Source organism: Bos indicus x Bos taurus, chromosome 13 (assembly GCF_003369695.1).
Source record: "Bos indicus x Bos taurus breed Angus x Brahman F1 hybrid chromosome 13, Bos_hybrid_MaternalHap_v2.0, whole genome shotgun sequence".
Lineage (NCBI taxonomy): Eukaryota > Metazoa > Chordata > Mammalia > Artiodactyla > Bovidae > Bos > Bos indicus x Bos taurus.
The window spans coordinates 23,705,718-23,727,620 of record NC_040088.1 but is presented as its reverse complement, the minus strand read 5'-3'; the positions used below and the strand labels follow the sequence as shown (position 1 = coordinate 23,727,620).

The following is a 21,903-nucleotide window of genomic DNA, read 5'->3' as shown; positions in this document are numbered from 1 at the left end:
ATTAAAAAGCAAACCAAAGGTCCTTCTAGTCAAAGCTACGGTTTTTCCAGTAGTCATGCATGGATGTGAGAATTGAACTATAAAGAAAGCTGAGCGCTGAAGAATTGATGCTTTTGAACTGTGGTGTTGGAGAAGATTCTTGAGAGTCCCTTGAACTGCAAGGAGAACAAACCAGTCAATCCTAAAGAAAATCAGTCCTGAATACTCAGTGGAAGGACTGATGCTGAAGCTGAAACTCCAATCCTTTGGCCACCTGAGGTGAAGAACCCACTCATTGGAAAAGACACTGATGCTGGGAAAGGTTGAAGGCAGGAGGAGACGAGGACGACAAAGGATGAGATGGTTGGATGGCATCACCGATGGGATGGACATGAGCTTGAGTAGGCTCCGGGAGTTGGTGATGGACAGGGAAGCCTGATGGGCTGCAGGTCCCTGGGGTCGCAAAGAGTCGGACACGACTGATCGACTGAAATGAACTGAACTGAAAGAGTTCCCTTGGTTCCACTCAGTTGCACAAGTGAATGAACGAAAGAATAAATTAATGAAATGAGGAAACGACTCAATGAATAATGTGAAACTGAATCCTTTGGCGATCTTTCGTTCCACAGGTACACAGTGGTGGACCCGCCCCGCCTCTCATCCTCCCCGCGCTCCCTCCCCCGCCGTTAGACTGAGGGTCCGGGCTGCGGCCGCCAGAGGGCGCAGAGCGGCGGCGTTTCCCGCACGGAAGGTTTTGCGTTAGGCACTGTATGGGGCGGGGCCTGCGGGCGGGCTCCACTCGGCTGGACCTGGTCAACCGGAGGACGGAACGCCGCGGCGGGGCTGAGGCTGTGCAGTGATACCCGGGGCAGTTTGGGCGGCGCACCGGGCGAAGATGGCGGCGGAGCGGCAGGACGCTCTGAGGGAGTTCGTGGCGGTGACGGGCGCCGAGGAGGATCGGGCCCGCTTCTTCCTGGAGTCGGCCGGCTGGGACCTGCAGGTAGCGCCGGGAGGGGGGCCGCGTCGGGCAGGCAGGGTACTATGGGGAGCAGACACCTGGTGCCTCAAGCCTTCGGCGGCCGAAGCGCACAGTCATCCCGCCGGGCTGCGGCCCGACCCAGGCCTCAGGGTCCTGGGGCCGCTTGCCACGCGTCGCCAGCTCGTCTTGGGCGAGGGGAAACGCAGGCCAGCCCAGGCCCGGACTGACCTGGTCTATCGGGCCTCGTTTTTCCTTTCTGGCTGGCTCTCGGGTAGGCGAGCCTTTGGGCACAGCCGCAGCCCGCGTGGAGACGGGGACCCTGGGGGCGTGGCTGCCGCGCCAAGTCTCGGCTGCGGCCCCGGCCGGACTGACCAGCTCCCGGGTGGAGCGGGGCGACGAGGGGCACGAGGTGCTCGTTCATTTCCATTTCCGCAGCCCCGGTCACACGCCCCCTCGTACCTAAATGCTGGGAGAAACTGGGTTGTGGCGCAAAGTTGGATCCTAATCATCTTTATTGGGTAACTTCTCTGTGAAATGGGAGTCTTCTTGGAGCTTATCGTGTAATTCACTGGCAGGTATTAGACATACATAAAATACTAGAAGAGATTAAGATAAAGTACACCAGGCAGGGATTTTGGTAAACTGTTGAATCCTCTGTGTCTAGAACAACACCTGACACGTAATAAGCACTCAGTGATTAATTGTAGAAAGAATTGCATACATGTTTTTGGCCAACCTACATCTTTGATGGATGACGATGATTAATATTTATTGAGTGCCTACCATGAGCTTTATGTATCTTAAGTTATTTAAGCATTGCACTTTGAAGCTGAAGTTTAGGGAAGTTAAGTAATTTGCTGAAGGCCTCACTAGCTACCAGGTGGAAGAAATGGCATTAGAACTCAGTTCTGTCTGATACCAGAGCCCAGGCTCTATTAAGCTCTGCCACCACGTGCCCTGGCACTTTACATACATGATTTGGTTTATCCTGCCACACTGTGAAGTGAAGAAAACTTCTTCATTTGAGGAAATAGATGAATTGGAAGCTCAGAAGGCAAGTGTTAGGCCCAAGGTCACACACCCAGGGGTTAGGATGTGAACTGGGTCTGCTGACTTCACTCTTCACATGCTTCGCGAAAGCATAAAGTTAGGTAAAGCATCACAACTGTATAGACATATGGTGTAAAGCCCCTGTGCTGGGTGAAAATGCAAAGTGCGGCTTCTACTTGAAAGACCTAGAAGCTCCCAGTGTTACAGTTGGCAGGTCATCGGTCTCGGTCTCCTCATGCTGTTAGTGCGGAAGCACGCTCACGTATGTGACGTGACTTGCCCACGACTTGGACATAGACCTCCCTTGATGCCATTCAGTGCATGTCCCGTAGCACAGTGCCTCCTGGCTGGCTTGCTAAATTGTGTCCTGTAAAGGCACGCTGCTTCCCCACAGGCTGGTTGTGTCCCACAGCAGCTCCCTGTCTCCTACAGTGTGGTGACCTTGAGGACAGGAGCCTGGTCTTGTCATTTCTGTAGACCTCATTGCGCTCTTACTTCATTGTGCAGAGTAAGTGTCGGTTGATCAGTCCTGTCCTACTCTGCGATCCCATGGACTGTAGCCGATAGCCCGCCAGGCTCCTCAGTCCATGAGATTGTCCAGGCAAGAATACTGGCATGGATAGCCATTCCCTTCTCCAAGGGATCTTCCCTAACCAGGGATTGAACCTGGGTCTCCTGCAATGCAGGCAGATTCTTTATTGTCTGATCCACCAGGGAAGCAGTGATTAGTAAATACCTATGCATTGACTTCATGCCAGAAACATCCAATCACAAATGGCTAAAAGAGGTCCATATTCCTTCTGTATGTATAGAGCTAAGACATGACTGGGCATAAATGTTAATGGATGCTCTCATCCATTTTGCAGGGTTGGTGAGATGAGTGTCCCCATTGCACAGACTAGGAAACGGCCTCAGAGAAAAGTAAGAGTAGTCATCTGTAGTGACCTCGCAGTTTCCAACTCCTGGCTGTCACCTGAGAGCTGAGAGCAAGGGCCTGAGCAGACTGCCTGGGATCAACCCTGGCTCCACTCTTTACCAACTGTGTAACCTCAGACAGTTTTCTTCTTACCACTTCTCTGTCAACTATAAAATGAGATGATGATAGCACTAACTCCATAGGGTTATTTAAGGATTAAATAAGTTAGCACAGATAGAGTTAGACTCAGATCGACATGGCACATAAATGAGTGTTCAGTAAATGTACACTGCTTTTACTAGATCACATTTCCTCATAAAATGACATTGAGGAGTATCTCCATCCCAGCTTTCCTTTTTCCTTCTTTTTCCTTGAGTAGGTGGAATTTGTTTCAGGTGATATGAAAACAAATAGTTGGGCCACTAAACTTTTGGTCTTATTTTCCATGGCTCACCATATACAGACTGCCTTATAAGCATGGGCCATATTTTTGTGTCTTTGCTCCTTTGTGTTCAAAGGGAACATGTTAGATGAAGGCCTGTTTAAGGATCCCATGTTACTGCCTGTCTGTTTCAGATTGCCCTAGCAAGCTTTTATGAGGATGGAGGGGACGAAGACATTGTGACCATTTCGCAGGCAACCCCCAGTTCAGTGTCCAGAGGCACAGCCCCCAGGTAAGGGCCAACTTCAGTTATTGCTGCATTGGTGTGCTTCCAGCAGTGGTGGACTATTTCCTGCCTTGACAGAGGGTTCAGGCCTGGGAACCTGGACCACTGGGTTTGAGGGAGAAAGACTGACTGGTGGGTAGTAGTTTCTTGCAAGATTTATTCCTTTTGTGTGGAGATGTGGGATTCTTAACTGAGTGTGCTTTATGATCCAGTCCTGGAGAAAACCACAGAACCAACAATTTAAATGTTTGCGGGGGGGGGGGGGGGTTCTCTTATTTATGAAACGTGAGGAGTGGCTTTCTGAAAGTTTTTAAGTTAAAACTGAAGTGCTTCCTTTCAGGGAGGCTATAGACGTAAAAGATTAGGCCAGATGACTTTAAAAAGGCTCTTTAAATATTTTAGGATGCCTATTACCCTGTTTAAAAGACTTAGACAAACTAAACCTGTTAACCCGCTCTTTCCCAAATTAATTAGGGAGACCTTGTCTTATTTTGTGAAACAGTGTTAACCTTTGCGATCTCATTTACATCCCTTGTCCTCGCCGCCCTGTCTCCAGGATTCTTAGAGCAGATCACTACTGTGATCTGCAGATAGCAATAATTATTGCAGGACTTCATGAGACAGGCAGGGCCTCTTCCTTTAAAGGTATGTGAACCACATCTCCCTTTTCTGCTGAAGCCTTTTCTACTCTGCTGTATGTCCTCACTTAGTTTGAGTTTGCATTCAACTCCAGAACACACATATAGGGTTTCTTTGCTGGTGTGAAGTGATAAATTGTGTTTCTCTCTGAGGACATCTGAGATTTAAATTATATTTCCCCTCTTTCAAGAAGGAACACTAATCCCAGCTGTCATTGTTTCCTTAACTTCTTCTCCTCTGTTTCCAGAGGAGAGAGGTAATAGGCAGGACATCTTTCAGTTCTTCATAGATGCTAACCTGTGAGGTGTCATTGATGACATGTCAGGATGTTACTGCCTGGGGCCTGGTTGGTAGGGTAAGGGCTCTTCTGCAGCTGCTCACAGAGACAGCTAATTTCCTGCAGTGTCTTTCATAGGCACACCAGATTACTGTTGGGTGCTGGCACAGAAATAGAGAGGAGGAGAAATTGAAACCTAGCTTGTGATGTCAGTCACATGTTCATACCTGTCTTCTCTGGTAGACCCAAAGTCCAATCCACACAGTGGTTTATTAAAGCCTGGGCTTGGAGCCTAACCGCCCACCTTCATACTAGAGCCTAGGCTAGGAGCCTGACTGCCCACCTTCATGTTAAAGCCTAGGCTAGGAGCCTGATCACCCATCTTCATGTTAGAGCCTAGGCTAGGAGCCTGACCACCCACCTTCTTGTTAGAACCTGGGCTTGGAGCCTGACCTCCCACCTTCATACTAGAGCCTAGGCTAGAAGCCTGACCACCCACCTTTATGTTAGAGCCTAGGCTAGGAGCCTGACCACCCACCTTCATGTTAAAGCCTACTCTGGGAGCCTGATCACCCACCTTCATGTTAGAGCCTGGGCTTGGAGCCTGACCACCCACATTCATGTTAGAGCCTAGGCTAGAAGCCTGACCGCCCACCTTCAAATCCCAGCTCTGTCACTTGAGAGCTTTGTGACCTTGAGCAGGTTACTCAACATCGCCAGTCCCTCAGTTTCATTACTTGTCAAATGGGAAGGGTAGTAGTGCCTACCACATGGGCAAATAAATGAGTTAATACAACATGGAACATGGTAACTGCTATTACTGTCATTTTCGTATTACCATTATTAGCATCCATTCTCATCTTCCCCATTCTATTATTTGTTCCCTGTCTCATTCCACAAGTTCATATGTTAAGAAGAGTTAAAGAACCAAAGAAATAGAGTTTATCGTTAAGACCAAGAGAAGTAAAAGACTTGCACACACATGCAGTTCTAAATGTCTTACTTTGCTTTGGTTAAGCCTCAGACTTGGTACTGGGCTTAGGTGAAACCAAGGAAAAGGGAGAGGGAATGCACCATGTGTTAATCATGGTCCTTGTGCAGATGGTAAATGCTAACTGCATTCTCAGGAGAAGGCAGGCATGTGTTAGCACCCAGGAGGAACTCTGTGTGGGACCTGCCTTCCCCTGTTTGACCTGACTGTTGCAGGACACTTAGCCTGCTGCTGAGCTCTCCCCGCCCCCGACCGTCATCTTCTCATACTCTTTCACGTTGTCACTGCCTCTGTGCACAGCACTCAGTTAATAAGCTCCTAACGTGGAGGCTAACCCCCTAGGCGGGATCTATGGAATGGGTGTCAGAAGGCCCGTAAATTACCTGAAATTGTACGTAATAACTTGTATATATGTTGAACCTTTTTAGGCAAAAATATTCGTAGCTTTTTATCAGATACTCAGAGGGCTGTGGGACATAAAACGGTTAACCATAGGTACAGGAGAAAGTCTGAACTCCTCAGTAATAACAGCTATCATTTACTGAGTACTTATCAGCTGCCAGGCACTAGGTTTAATGCTTTACTACAACCCTGTGAGGTGGCTACTGTTACTTTTCCCATTTCACAGATGAAAACACTGAAGCTGGGCTTCTTCCCAAGATCACACAGCTAGTCAAATAAGGATTTAAAGGCAGATCTGTTTCTGCTTCCAGCACTCAGCTCTCAGCCAGAATGATGTACTGCCTCTCCCTGTGGACATTCAGCATCCTCAGGAGTTTGCAGCGAACCTGCCATCCTCATCTTAGCCCCCTTTTCCTCCTTTCTTAAATCTTTATTTCAATCAAAGTGATTCGTTTGGTGTCTCAGTTCTGCCTTAGTTCTTGGAGCCTCTCCTCTGACTCGACAGGCCTAGTCTCACTCCCTTTCCACCTGTGCAAATCCTTGTGTCCTTCCACGTGTAGCTCCCGCCCCACCTTCTCTACTAAGTGTGTAATCCCCAAACCCAGAGGCAGCACAAACCCCAATCACAACCCACATCTGCATACTACTCAGCGACATCTCTCCTATGTTGTCTTGAATTCTTCTGGTGATTACTGGAATATTTTCTTCCTGAGTAAATAGTAAGTTCCTAGAGGTGGAAGGGCTAGTATTTCAGAAGCACCCACCATCTGTTTGGCTCTGCCAGATACTCCTTCATACATTATCTTCTTATACATCAGTATCCACCGTGGAAGTCGGTAGGGTGCTCACCATTTCACAGGTCTGGATGCTGAGCCTTAGTCTGAGTAACACATTTGCCCTTACGGCAAATTCAAACCCAAACTCGTCTAAATCCAAAACTGCTGCTTCTGCTAACTACCTTCCTGTCCAATACCTCCCACCCCTGTACCTAGCACAGGGTTGAGTAAGAGGGATGCTGTTATTTCTTCCTTTTTTTTCTTCTTTCATTCAACAAAACTGTACTTTCTTAAAATGTTAGGGACCACCATTGTCTGATTCTCTAAAACTATATTGTCTAATATGGTAGTCTCTAACCTCAGGTAACTGTTTAAATTAATTAAAATTAAATAAAACAAACATTGAGCTATTCATGCTCAATTACTGAATTTTAAATGCTCAATAGCCCCATGTGACTAGTGGCTTCCATATTGGACAGTACAGATACAGCATTTCTGTCACTGCAGAAAATGTTATCTGACAGAGCACCTTTGTGCCGCTTCAGGGTGCCTGGGAGATAGAGTTCTGATCCTGAATAGTTGAAATTTCTGAGACATTTTGCCAATTTGTGGAAGATACAAGACCCAATATTCTTAAATTGGTGGTGTCACTAGGACATCTGTACCGTTAAGGTAACTCTCAGAACATTACTCCAGAACAGTGGTCCTCAGACTTGAGCATGTATCAGAATTACTTGGAGGACTCCTAAAACCAGATTACTAGATACTCCTTTTAGGGTTTCTGATTGAGGAGGTCTAGGGTAAGGGTGAAGGATTTGCATCTGTCTGAATTTCGAGGGTAAATGCTGATACTCCTAGTTCAAGGACCAACAGTTTGATACCTGCTGCTCAAGAGTAGTACTTGAGAAGTGCTACACTGTCCGTCAGCACCCCAGCTGTTCACAGTAAGCCCACGAGGTTGGTGCTGGTTGTTTCCATTTTCACATGAGGAAATGAAGACTTAGAGAATTTCAGTAGCATGCCCAAGGTCCCACTAGTGCCTAAGTTGGGATCAAGAACTTTTGGGGAAAGAGAACTATAGCCAGAGCAAGTGGTTTGCTCAAGCTGGTGGTGGTGGTGGTGGTGTTCAGTCACCAAGTTATGTCAACTCTTTGTGACCCCATGGACTGCAGCACACCCCTGTCCCTCACCATCTCCCACAGTTTACGACTTGGTGACTGAACAGCAGGCCTTTAAGGCACTAGTACAGATCTTAATCACTTGCATCCTTTTAGACCATGTTGTGTAGAGCGTGAAGGAATGCCCAGGAGGTTGCTCTCAGCTCAGGCAGGAGTGTATTTGCTACACCATTTGCTGGTTGTCCTCTTATGTCTAGTTGGTAGAGCCTCAGAGGGTATTCTGTCCTCTGATTGTCTCCCTGAAATAAATCTTTCTTCAAGACTGAATGGAAGTAAACAACTCCTTCTTAGCCTCACTAAATTGCTATTACCCCCTTCCCCTCGTATTAAAGAGAAACAACTTTTTTCCCCGTAAGAGATACAGAAAATGTTTTTATAAATTCTGTGTCTCACGGTCCTTGAAAAACTAAGATTGTTCCTTGAGGACAAATCTAAACTAGGAAAAAAGTGGCAGTGTAAGACAACATCAGAGGAGGGAGTTAACCTTTCTCATGACGTGTTTAGTGGGCCCTCTCCACCACACCCTGTACTTGACTAACCTACAGCAGAAGCAGACAGGGGCCTCTTCACACACATATTTGTTTCATTTCTGTTCCTTGATTTGTCCTTTAATGTGTTGCTGTCACTGGTTTCTGTGTGTGCCTGCACTGCTTTCCTATAATGCCCTGCTGGTCCCCTTTCCCCACCATCACCACCATCCATTATCCAGTTGACTGATGGTCCTCTCGTTCATCGGCACTAGGTCCAAATGCCGCGTTTCTCTGGGAAGCTTTTCTTGATACTTCCCCCACCCCGACCTAGAACAAAAGACTCTGCTCTCACGTCCCATGTGCTTTCCTTTGTCACAGCCCGTATTGCACAGTATTTAATGGATGGTTTCCAGGCCAGAGTGCCACTAACCTGTAAGCAACTAAAGGGTAAGAACTGTGCCTGATAATTTCATAGACCTAGCATCCAGTCAGTGCCTGACACACAGGCATCCTCCCAATATTTAAAAATTATATGATGAAAATCACTATCCGGTAGTATGTTTTTAAAGTAGTCCAGTCCCTATCCGGTTCCCTCCTCTCCCCTGCTGCTGCTGCTGCTAAGTCACTTCAGTCGTGTCTGAGTCTGTGCGACCCCAGAGATGGCAGCCTACCAGGCTCTTCTGTCCCTGGGATTCTGCAGGCAAGAACACTGGAGTGGGTTGCCATTTCCTTCTCCAATGCATGAGAGTGAAAAGTGAAAGTGAAGTTGCTCAGTCGTATCCAACTCTTTGCAATCCCATGAACTGCAGCCCACCAGGCTCCTCCGTCCATGGATTTTCCAAACAAGAGTACTGGAGTGGGGTGCCATTGCCTTCTCTGTCCTCTCCCCTAGGAGAGCTTAAATTGGATTCTACTTTACTTCTTGATACACTTCCTATTTATTCTTAGTCCTGGGTGACCTTGAATAAATAAATATCACATTGTTTAGCATATAAACATAAGAGAGAGAACCCTCTTCCACCTAGATCCTCTTCCTGCCCCACCAAAAAACCTAAACCTCAGTGTCCTCAACTTTTAGCAGTTGATGATGGAGGTTACCTTTTTTTAACTCCGCATGAGATCAATTTGCTCCTTTCTGTGTCTCCAGCGATAATAGGGTGACATCCTTCAGAGACCTCATTCATGACCAAGATGAGGACGAGGAGGAAGAGGAAGGTCAGAGGTGAGTCTTTGTTGGGGACACAGTCCACATGAATTCTGTGATAATTACCTAGAAGGGCCTAGAAGGATAAACGTGCTCTGTTATCATTAACCATTAGTACTGTGAGCTAGTCACACACATACTAGAAACAGTTTTCCACTCCTTGTAGCTTAGAAGTGATCCCTGTCTTCTTACCTTTTTTTTTTTCATTTGGGGTTTGTTTTTTTTGTTCTTGTTTTTAATTTTTAAATAATATGTATTTATTGAAGAATATTAGGGAAAAGGAAATAAATCTGTAAGGAAAAAAGCCATTCATAGTATCACAACCCAGAGGTAGCCAGGTATCAATACTTTAGGTGTATTTCCTTCCAGTTTTTTCTTAATTGAAAAGGCAGTATATTACATAATAAACAGGAAAATGGGCTTACAAATGTATATTCCCCTGTTATACAGACACTGTACTGTTTTTTGTTGGCTTGCCTTTAACCTTTAGGAATGTTATAATAAAACTGGTGTCCATTGTGGAAAATATAGCATAATGAAAAAAATATGACACTCACCCACCCTTTGGTCACTACAGTTAATATTTTGGCGTACTTCTACTAAGTCTTGGTTCTGTGTATAAAGGTAGCTTGTTGATACTGTATTTTACATGATGAAGATTAGATAAGTTTGTTTCTTGCTTTTGTAGAATTAATGCTACATCTTGATATATAATGCTACATATTTCTCTGTGTCATTAAAATTTTTGATAAGTGTTTTCACTGACTATAATAATAATCCATCATATGGAATGTTTGATGTTTAGATCATTTTCAGTTTTTTACCACTGTAGATATCAATGCTGTGAACATCTCTGTGTATTAATCTTTGACTACATTTCAGGTTATATTAAATAGTTTCTAGAAATGAAAATACCGGGTCAAGGCCATGAATATTTTTAAGGCATTTGATCATAGGTTCCTAGTTCATAAGCCAGGGCTTTGAGATCCCATAATAAGGACCTTACAGAACTTTACCTGGAATGAACAAGGATGAACTGGCTGCAGCCTCGTTTTACAGGTTTTGGTTCTCCATGGAATCTGCCTGGGTCTGTCAAACATTCCTGAGGAACATTGTGTAATAACCATTATGGAAATGCAGTTACCTCATTGTGGTCAGTCTTTGGAAAGTGAGCTCAGAAATTACATATGTTCTATTCTTTGTTTTCATCCATGTAGTGACTTTTGCCGTACCTCAGCATTCTATTTAAATATACTCAAAGTTCAGGAATAAATGTTAATTTCAGTGTTTCAATGCCCCTTGAAAGACAGTGTCATCAAGTAAGTGATTGCCCAACTCTTAAATAACCTCTTCCTAGTTCTCCTGTCTGGTCACGTCCTCCAGGCAGTGACCTTTACTTCACATCCGGAGTTACCTCTTTGGTCCCTCAGCATTTCAGACCTAATGACACTGGTCCTCTTGTTCATGCCAAGGCCTAGGGTTTTGCCTCCATTCCCTGGATAATGTCAAGACATGGAAGGCTGAGGCTAATTTTTATAGGTTCTCGGTTCTCCCCACTGAGATGTGCTGTTGACTTAGCTGTGAATAGGAGTGAGAAGGAAGCAGCCAGCCAAGGCTGCATGACTGTAGATTTTCAAACCCAGGTTGAAAAACTAAAGTGCTAACTTAATCTCAAGCTTTGCTTGGCCCCTTACAAAGCAGATGTGGGTATCTTGGGGCTTATATTTGAGCTTCACTGACCACCTCCAGTACCCACTCTCATCATCCTCCTGGTGTATGTCACAAGAATTGCAAGGCGAAGTGAGGCTTGGGTGAGCTCTTGGTGCGGTATCAAACCACCTTACATGTGTGTGTTACTCTGCTTGTTCTTTTGCATACATCTGCTGATTTGAACCTCACGGCCCTGACTTAAGGAACAGGTAGGTAGGGCATGTGATTCTTCCCTTCCATTTCAAAGAAGGAAAGTGAGGTATAGCTCAGTGCACTGGCTTGCCCAGATCACTCAGTGACAGAGCCACCAGTGGAACCTTCTTGCTTGTACTAACCATGCCACTGCCACCATTAATCCGGGGCTGCTAGTGGTAGCTGCTTCTCACTGTGATCATAGTGATCATCTCCTGGAAAAGTGTTGGCGTTTAATTCCCAGAGCTAATGTGCTGTCATGCATGCCTGGAATGCCCTTTCCTGGTTTCTTTACCTGATAAACTCATCATCCTCAAGGTTTAGCCCAGAAAACACCCTTCCAGGAACCCTTGACTGTTCTCCCTGATTCTGTATTCCCAGAGACCCCTTCCTTACCTTTTCTGTGGCTCACACTGCAGTATGCCTGCCTGCCTCTTTACATGTGTCTCCCACTAGACAGTAAGTTTCATAAAAATGAGCATTGGTGCCCTTTGCCTCATTGTGCCCAGCTCCTAGCCCAAAGCATGGCACATGCTCTGTTTATATTTTCTAAGCGTATTTGGTGTTAGATGTGTATTTTCTGTGCAGGTTTTATGCTGGGGGCTCAGAGAGAAGTGGACAGCAGATTGTTGGCCCTCCCAGGAAGAGAAGTCCCAACGAGCTGGTGGACGATCTTTTTAAAGGTGCCAAGGAGCATGGAGCTGTAGCTGTGGAACGAGTGACCAAGAGCCCTGGAGAGACCAGTAAACCAAGAGTAAGCATAGGGGCTAGATGTCTATGTCCATAGAACTGAGGTTCCAGAGAAGGGGGAAGGAGGCCTTTATCACTCAATAGTGACTGAATTGTTTTTGTTTTTCATTTGCTCACTTCCTCTTGTGCAGAAGAGCAGTGCAGTTTCTCTTACCTTTTAACATGAAATCAAGATTTGGGGTAAAGTTTTCAAACCTGTGGTCTAAATCAGGTTCTGCCAGTTGTTTTGTTTGGCCTGATCAACTTGATTTAATGTCTTGCTTTATTTTTTTTTATTTTAATTAAATCAATAGTCATCTGTTTTACATAAAATCTGAATTTCTGCCTTCTTTGTGAAAATCAAAAAAGTATCTGGTGTTATCCTGCACCAAGATTCCATCATGGTCGTGATTAACTAGATCTTAGTAGCCGCCATTCCCTTTAGCCAAGCAGCACTCTGTCCAGCCACACCTTTTCAGTTTTTACCCCAATCCTGACCTGGTAGCTCTGAGTTTGCTACTCAGAGAAGGCATACCTCATAGTTAATAATCTTGAAATAACATTTTGTCTGAATAACCTGATCACTGCTGACCCACTCCTTAGGTGTTTGTGAACTTGTCTTTTATAGCCATTTGCAGGCGGTGGCTACCGCCTTGGAGCGGCACCAGAGGAAGAGTCTGCCTACGTGGCAGGAGAAAGGAGGCGGCATTCCGGCCAAGATGTGAGTATGCATCCATCTTCTGTAGGGAAGCTCGTGGACTGTTTAATTACTTTGGGGGAGAAGTTAATCCATGAGTCAGCAGCCTCTGAAAGGGAAGAGGCAGCACATTTGCTGTGTCATCCATGATTGAAAAGGCTTACCTGAGAATCACAGACAGCTCTCATCTGGCTGGATGGTGGCAGGGGGAGCTGGATAAGTTGGGGTGGGCAGAGTGGATGGACAAATAAAGGAGTTTTCTGAGCATTCCATGAGTCTCAGACAGAGGGATAGTGATTCTAGGGTTCTCTGATGCTGTGGACAAGGCTAAAGAACTTGGTCTTTAGACTCCACCCCCCCCCCCTTTCTTCCCTGGAGAATCCCAGAGACAGAGGAGCCTGGTAGGAGGCTGTCTATGGGGTTGCACAGAGTCGGACACGACTGAAGCGACTTAGCAGCAGTAGCAGCAGCAGGGAGGCTTGAAACATACTTTTAAAACTTTTTCCTATTGTTATTCAGTCCTTTTTCCCCTGTGCATAGGGGGTCCCCCCTTCTCTACTAAGTGTAATAATGCTATGAGTCAATTTTGAAGTTTATGCCATAAACATTTTTTATCTTATTGATTTACAGTGTTGTGTTAATTTCTTCTGAACAGCAAAGTGACTCGGCTGTATATATTCTTTTTCAGTGCCATAAATGTTTTCATATGACCTTGTGAACATTAGTCTCCATAATGTTTTTGTTTTTAATCATTTTGGGTTTTTTTCAAAACAAAGTCAAGCAAGAACGAAATAAAAATTCTATCTGCCTGAGGCAGCAGCTGCTAATATGTTGTTCTTTAGCTCTCTAGACCCTTTCCTGTGGATGGGTACAGGGAGTTAACAAATTTTGTAGATATCATTTTTAATGACTGCAAAATAGTCCATGTAAAATTTGCCATGCTAATGTAGTTGAGCACAAGCTGTGTGCCAAGCACACTGGCAACCCTACAGATAGGGAAGCTACAGCTTCAATCAATCGAGTCATGTACTCAGAGCCACTTAGTGAGTGGCAAGATCAGACGCAGATCCTGGTCTGCTTAAATCAAAGCCTATTCTCTTAACTTGTGCCATATCACCTTCTTATTTTAGGTTAATACTTATTTCATTGGTTGTTGATTGTTCTCCTTGTGCATGAGTATATATGTTTGTCTGTGTGTTTTAGTAATGACACAGTAAAATAGTAAAAAACTCGCTAATTTGCAGGTTCACACTGGTGTGCTTGCCAGGTTCCTGACAATGTATGGGCTGCTTACCTCCTGTTGTCATAGGTTCATGTAGTGTTGAAGCTCTGGAAGACTGGATTCAGCCTGGACAATGGTGAACTCAGAAGCTACCAGGACCCATCCAATGCCCAGTTTCTGGAGTCTATTCGCAGAGGGTGAGCAGAAAAACCCTTCTTCAGGTTGCATGTCAGTGAGTGAGATGGCAGATGGGAAAGAAGAAACCAATTCAAATGTTTATTATTTAAGAAATTTAAAATTTTAAGCAGATTTAGCACAGTTGAGAAACAGATTCACAGATCTGTTTCCGAAACCCTGTGTATCTACTTTTCCACTTTGGGCCTAGGTCAGAGCCAAGTCACCAGATATGCTTCTAGGCAGGCATGAGAGAAGGGGGAGGCAGACAGCCACTAGAGCAGTGAGCTCCCCATGGAGGCCCATCAGTTGGAGATGGGAAGTTTCTCCTCCTTTTGTACCCATCACTGTCATTCCCATCCTGCTCTATGTGGGCCCCACCACTGCCTTTTCTCCCACAGAGAGGTGCCAGCAGAGCTGCGGAGGTTAGCTCACGGTGGGCAGGTGAACTTGGACATGGAGGACCATCGGGATGAGGACTTCGTGAAGCCCAAGGGAGCCTTCAAAGCCTTCACTGGTGAGGGTCAGAAACTGGGCAGGTAAGGAGCAGCACGGGTGGGGTGGAACTGTGTGAGTCACTCCTTTGGGGCCCAGCAGACCCTGTGCACAGCTCACTTGATGCAGCTCTTTACTGTTTATTACAAAGTACTTCAGATTTTATCTTTATGGGAGGAAGAGTATGAGAACATAGGCTTTGGCATTAACAGACCTAAGTCTTAATCTCTTCTTCGCTTTCTAGCCGTATAACCTTGGACTGTACAGCCTCAGTTTTCTCAGCTTAAAGTGGGGCTAGTAAGAGTCCTTATCTCCTTGACTGCTGTTGGGAGGAGCACGTAGAGCACTGTCCCACAGTGAGCAGTGAAGGTAACACATTGCAGCTTGGACTTGGTCATCTAGGGTGCTCAGAACAGAGAGCACCTCCTCGATGGCTCTAAGGCTGAAGCAGACACACGTATTCAGGTCACTTGAGGTGGGGATTCAGCGGGGGTGAGGAATCCAGCCAGCCTGCAGCAGCATCGTTCAGGATCCAGGGAAGCTCAAGGACATTGTTGCTCCTGTGCAGGCTGCTGCTCCAGTGTGAGGGGCGTCTTATTTTTACCTCTCTGGTAAACACTGCCTGACGCTTACTTTGTCATTCCCTGTGACTGTTTTGCCTTGTGTCCTCTGCCACTATCTCTGTCTTGCATTCAAACCCCTCATATTAACAAGATCTGATTGGTTGATAGTTCCTGTTAACTGTGATCAGCAGAGTTCTCACACCAGATCCTTGATGAACCCACAGATAGGCAGCCTTTTCTCAGGGACCCACTCAGCTTTGGCTGTGCACGGGGTCACTTGGTCAGTATTCTTCTGAGGGATCTGTGCACACAAGAGGCTTTCAGCGTGGTGACACACGATACAGTCCTTACTTTACAGAGGGAAAGCTGAGGCTCTTGGACTCTAAGGGTTACCCTTAGGTGCTCCCTGCAGTGCCACCAGGACTAGAACCTGGTCTTCTGATTGGAACTCCTTCCCACACTTCTGCACAGCATGACCCTACTTCTGACCTAGCTCTGGCAGCTTTTGAGCTCGGTGCTGCCCTTGCTCACCTCACCAGCATGTTCAGGAATCAGAGTGTGGTCTATGCTCTTTGCGATTCTGACTGGCCCTCTCCTCGAATCCCCTGCCTCCCTGCTGGCCATTCGTGCCTCGTCAGGAGCAAGGGTCATAGCTCTATTAGAGATAATAGACTGCGATTTATCAGGACCAAAATACTGAAGTCACCCTGCTCTCATCGTTTCATCTCCCACATTGAGCCCTGTGGGTTAGTCTGGGACAGCTGTTCCCAGAGTGATCCATCTGTGACTTCCTTGTCAATTGTGGTAAGCTTTGTGGAGCACCACTTAATTTTTTTCCCCATATATTATTGAAAATAAAGTGTGTTTATCTTTTAAAATAGAAAATACAGATAAAGAGTAAAAGCTATTCTTAAACCTAACCGCTGGATATATCCAGTTAGTATCTAAGGGTGTGTGTGTAAAAACAAATGTTCTATGCCCTACTGTTTTGCCTAGTCAATGTAGTCTGGCTATCGTTCCAGATCAGTAAATGCATTTCTACAATATTTTTTTTTAATGCTAACATAATTTTCTATGCTCCGTATGTGCCATAACTTAACCAGTGCCTGCTATTAAGTATTTACGTGATTATCAGTATTATGAACATTGCAGTGGTTATCTAATTAAATCTTGATATACCCCTGATGTTGTCCTGGAAGTAGTACAACACGTAGCTCAGAAGGTCTTCACATTGCCCTCCAGAACATGGCAGCCTTCTTTCACCCGCCATTAGTTTTAAGGAAGGACTCAACACCTTGCAGTTTGGGTTTGTCTGGCTTCATGTTAACCAAAAATGCTTATGCTTTTGGAATGTCTTAATTGTATTGTGTGTACAGGACAATACGTCTCAAAAAATTAAGATATTTTAAGGAGACTTAGGATGAAGTGAAGTATTAGTCGCTCAGTTGTGTCTGACTGTTTGTGACCCCATAGACTGTAGCCTGCTATGCTCCTCTCCATGGGATTTCCCAGGCAAGAATACTGGAGTGGGTAGCCACCCCCTTCTCCAGAGGATCTTCCCGATCCAGGGATGGAACCCTCGTCTCCTGCAGTGCAGGTGGTTTCTTTACTATCTTAAGTCACCAGGGAAGCCCTCTGTTTTAGGATGGGACTACGTTATTAGTGCAGATGATGAATCAACAGAGCTTGATAATCGGGCATGATGCTTGTCAGCTAAGTAAATGTTCATTGCCAGTTCCACTTTGATTTTCAGTTCTAGCTTTAGTTTTTCCAGTAAATTTTACTGTGCTTTCCATCATTGTCTTGTTAAATAAAATGATTAGGAAGCCAACTGTTTTAAGAAATTTTTCTCAAGTTTCCCTCAACAATTGGTCAATCCTTGTTTTTTCTCCAATTACCTAGAAAAATAAAGTGAATGAATAGATTTTTCTCAGTTCAGAAATTTAAAAAAATTCTTTCAGTTGCATGAAAGAATGTAGGTTTTGCATTTGTTTGTTTGGATGGGAACTAATCTGAAGATTTGAGAAGCCTGCATTTGATTTCAAGTAGCAAACACCACGAGCGCACTTGGGATGGGGTGAGGGCGTCACTGCTGCTGGGATGAGCTCCGCTGCTCCCCATGCTTGCTGCAGTGCTCATCTTTGTAAAGCAGGTGACAGGGCCTCAGGCCTCAGCAGAGCATCTTAGTGCCCAGTTTATTCCCACTACAAAGCAAATGAGCAGTCAAGTGATTCAGCTTCTCTCTCATTCAGGCCTTTCTGGCAGGCAGCAGCTTCAATGAGTACCTGTCGTACTTGGAACTGTTATAAACAGTTGAGGGCCAGGCTACTTAGAATCTAATTAGAGAGTTGACCTAATGCTGTTAAAACTAATGAACAGAACAGAGAAGATCTTAAGCATTTACAGGTGCAACATTTAACTTTCTGTGATGGGTGTAATTTATCTGTGTGTCTCAGCTTTTGAGTCCCACACATTGTGAGGTCAATACATAGAAGCTTTTCTCATAGCCAATAACTGTGGCCAGTGTTCTCTTCTGATCTCCACTCTGTAATTCTCTAAACCCGTATTTTTGATGTTCACAGAAAGTAAGTTCAGTTTTTAGTTCTTTCTTGCTGACTGTGTGCTCTGGGGCAACATTTCGTGGACTGTTCCATGAAATGATCTTCAGGAGGTTAACATGAAAGAAGAACATGGTGGTCAAATAAGTTTGCCTTCACTTCACAACCTTTCAAAGTGTTAGTCTTTCAGTCGTGTCTGACTCTTTGTGACCGCATGAACTGTAGCCTGCCAGGCTCCTCTGCCCATGGAATTCTCCAGGCAAGAATACTGGAGTGAGTTGCATTTCCCTTCTCCAGGGGATCTTGAACCAGAGATCAAACCCGGGTCGCCTGCATTGCAGACAGTTTCTTTATGACCTCTCAAGACCTTTAATATGTTAGTGGCCTCAGACTCTGTTGGTATAACATGTGACATTTCCAGAACCTTCTGTAGATAACTCAAGGGACTCAGGTCCCAGGGAACACACTTAGGAAAGTACTTTCAGTTGGATTTGCTAAGAAGACCCTTTTTAGGTTGTAAAGATCAGAGGAAGAAGTGAGGTGGAGGAACTGATCTAATTAGAGGCTTTGGGGGAAGGCAGGGGGATTCTCATCTAATGGCCTCTATTCTCTGCAAAGGTCTAGGCCAGGACATCTGCTAAGAGAAAAAAGAGAGATAACGCCTCCATACGGTTGTGGAGAATTGGGAATTTGTGTGCATTTTGTGTTTGTCCACCTCCCTGAATGTAACACCCCTTTAATTCTCACAATAGTCCTTGTTAAAGAATCTCGTTACTACTGTTGTTGAAACTCAAAGAGCTTAAATAACTAGCCCAACACCACTATAGCTAGTGGGTGAATTCAAACCCTGGTCCATCTCATTCCAAGATCTGAGCTTTCCACACTGTAGCAGGCACCATGTCCTGTTCATATTATATACTTAATCCCTGTGGTGCCAGGCACTTGGTTGGCTTTCCAGAAATCTGAACTGTCTCCTGATAGTTGACCAATGAGTACAAGATACCCACATGAGTGAGGCTGCACTAGGGCAGGCAGGCCTGAAAATTCCATCAGTGGATAAGAATCTGGACTTGTCCTTTACATCCCAGCAGTCACCTGCCAGGCTGTGTGACACCCACCTCAGCTGGAGACTTGGAGTGCCCCCCTCCCGTTCTGTCCTCAGCCTCTCACTGGGGCCAAAACTCGTCCTGGTCTGCTGGGGCCTCCAGCGTCAGGTCCCGGTCTCTTTCAGCCCAGGCTTTCTTGCATACTGCTTTCTTCCCTTCAAGCTCTGTTCAGTTGTGGACATCAGGGAAGAAGGGGGTTGGTAACTTGCCCAACTCCAGGAGTGAGGGAGCTGGCAGTAACTTGGGGGTTGAGGTGAATTCTGCTGGACCTCTGATTTCCATCAGAGCAGGGATTCTGTCTGGTCACTCCTTATGTCAGTAGCAGCAAACAGCACCAGACATAGCAAATGCTCAGTAAAATCCTTGACAGGATTCCACTCCTGCTGGGGCTTTGTTTCTGTTCATGTCCTGATGCAATCCTCTCTCCTCAGCACTGCCCCCCAGATATTGAATACCAGCTCTCCAGCACAGCAGGCAGAAAATGAAGCCAAAGCCAGCTCTTCCATCTCAATCGATGAGTCACAGCCTACCACAAACATCCAAATACGGCTTGCTGACGGCGGGAGGCTGGTGCAGAAGTTTAACCACAGCCACAGGTACCTTGCATTATGGGGCCTGGCTTATTCTAAGAGGGTCCCAGAAACTCCCACAGATACGTGAGTAGAGGGAGCAGTTCTTCCCCCTAAACACCAGCAGACTCTCCAGGCGCTCTCCAGAGGAGGCAGTGGGGTAGGAAGCTGTGCACGTCTGAAGCCTTTGGTTTGGTCCCCGCTCTTCCATTAAGTGTAGCCAGTGACTGTTCCCTCTCCCTCGTGTGGGTCACAGATTCCTCAGATGGATTTGTTCCAAACTATTTGTTCATAGGAAGTTTGATGCAAAAGCCCAAGGGTAGAACAGATGAAATCTGAACTGCTGTGGTTGATGGAGCGGGGAGGAGACGAAACGCGGCATCCCGCTTACTCATCCCACTCATCCCACTCCTCTACCTCCCGACCCCCAGGAGGCCTCTGACAACCTCTAGGCTATGAAGGTCTCTGAAATCCGGATTTGGAGAATTCTAGAATACCTGTTCTATCTCAGCTTATCTGGGCCAGATTGAAACAAACTACCTCTGCAACTTAAAGATGGGGAAGCCGAGGCACAGAGTGATGAAGGGATTAGCAGGGGATGACTGTTGCCAGTAAAGATATTTGGCAAAACAACTCTTTTTTTCCCTAGAATAGCAGTGTCTAAATTTCATCAGTCATAGGCCATATAAATCAGAACCCATGTGGGGCCCAGGGAATGGCTTGCCTTGAGTGTTAACAAGCTTCACATGAGGTTAGTGTGGAGCAAGTGTAATGAGGATTATAGAAGAGGAATCAGGCAGAGAAGCCCCTGGGAAGAGGGACCAGATGTGGGCAGAGAGCACAGCACGGTGAAGAACTGAAGGGGGGAGGTAGGAGAGCAGGGGAAGGAGGCTGGTGTGTAATTAGGCAGGACTTGGGACTACAGTCAGGAGGTTGGTGTTTATAGCAAGGAAAGAAAGTTTAAAAGAAACTTTAGTTGCTCAGTCGTGTCCGATTCTTTGCGACCCCATGGACTGGGGTCTACCAGTCCATGGTAGACTGTAGCCCACCAGGCTCCTCCATCCATGGCATTTTCCAGGCAAGAGTACTAGAGTGGGATAACAAGGAAGACGGGAGCAATTCTGAAAGATTTTAGAAGAGTGACATGAGCTCTTGTGTTTCCAAATAGCATTTTGGCCACTCTGGAGGATGGGGCAGAGGAAGGGACCTGGGGAGGTGATGTGGCCTCCCTCTAGCCTGGGGGTGAGTGGGTGGGAGTGGGCAGCAGGCAGCAGAGAACACCGCTCACCCGCCTTCCCACTCCACCAGGATCAGCGACATCCGACTCTTCATCGTAGACGCCCGGCCGGCCATGGCTGCCACCAGCTTTGTCCTCATGACTACCTTCCCGAACAAAGAGCTGGCTGACGAGAACCAGACGCTGAAGGAAGCCAACCTGCTCAATGCCGTCATCGTGCAGCGGTTAACATAACTGGCAGGCCCGGCCTGCAGCCTCCTCTCCCTCCTGTGTCTCCCATGGCCAGCTGCCCTGTGGGGACCGCCCTTCCACCCACTCCTGCACACCCTGCATCCAGTGCCACGTCTCCTCCGTAGCTCTGGGTTCTTAGGTCTCAGTTGGACATTTGTTTTCTCCTCAGTTGCATTTCCTGGGTTTTTGTGATGATCAATGGACTTTAAAGAAAAAAATAAAAACAACCAAAAAAAAAAAAAATTGAAGGAATATCACCAGCATGTTGTACAGAACGTTTCCCACTGAGGCAGGCTTTGGTTACCATGAAATCGTATTTGTCTAGGGTGTGTGGAGGAGCCTTCCTTCCATCCTCTCTGTGTAAAAATTGCATGTGGCACACAACACCCACCCACTAAGTGTGACCCCCGCCACCCCTATGTAGGGAAGAAAGGGGGGAGACTTAAGAGAAAAAGGCTTTGTAGCACTCATTACATGAGAACAAATTTCTTGCCTGGATAAAACTGGCAGCAACAAGAGTGTCCTGAAGCATGAGATCAGATTCAGAGGCATACCGCTCCTTTTACTCAAGCCCTGGGAGGTGTATACTCCCCAGGCCTTGGCCAGTTGAGATTCTGACTACACCTCTTGCTTTGGCCCTTTCCTCCCTCATCATCGGGGCTGCTGTGTCATTGCTGTATTTCATGGAGAGATCTGTCCCTCAGAGGTAGGGGAATCTTTTTACTGGGAAACAGCTTGTGCCAATTCAGTGAGTTCAGAGTCAGAGTTCAGAGTCACTGCTTCACCCCCTGCAGTGAGCCAAGAGCTAACACTGCTGGTCCTCAGAGTTGGGGGAGGCCCTGGGTTCCCAATCCAGACCTATCCTGAGAAAGGGAGTTGGTACTTCTGATC

General features: G+C 46.1%; 1 protein-coding gene across 2 annotated transcripts; it reads left to right on the top strand.

Moving 5' to 3' along the window:
* Positions 1-709: 709 nt before the first annotated feature.
* Positions 710-21,269, top strand: NSFL1C (NSFL1 cofactor). Of its 2 annotated transcripts, XM_027558960.1 has the most exons (10): positions 710-979; positions 3,501-3,598; positions 9,473-9,547; positions 11,443-11,448; positions 12,020-12,185; positions 12,789-12,881; positions 14,167-14,276; positions 14,655-14,792; positions 19,407-19,571; positions 20,853-21,269. In XM_027558960.1, the coding sequence occupies exons 1-10, from the start codon at positions 875-877 to the stop codon at positions 21,013-21,015; spliced, it is 1,119 nt and encodes a 372-aa protein (XP_027414761.1). In that variant the 5' UTR covers positions 710-874; the 3' UTR covers positions 21,016-21,269. The 2 variants fall into 2 exon arrangements, with proteins under 2 accessions (XP_027414761.1, XP_027414763.1); XM_027558962.1 differs by lacking the exon at positions 11,443-11,448 and having other exon boundaries at positions 817-979.
* Positions 21,270-21,903: the final 634 nt, after the last annotated feature.

Coding starts and splice junctions, on each gene's coding strand:
- NSFL1C (XM_027558960.1), top strand. CDS start 875: ATGGCGGCGGAGCGGCAGGACGCTCTGAGGGAGTTCGTGGCGGTGACG. Junction 12,882..14,166: donor GGCGGCATTCCGGCCAAGAT/GTGAGTATGCAT, acceptor CTGTTGTCATAG/GTTCATGTAGTGTTGAAGCT. Junction 14,793..19,406: donor GAGGGTCAGAAACTGGGCAG/GTAAGGAGCAGC, acceptor CTCTCTCCTCAG/CACTGCCCCCCAGATATTGA.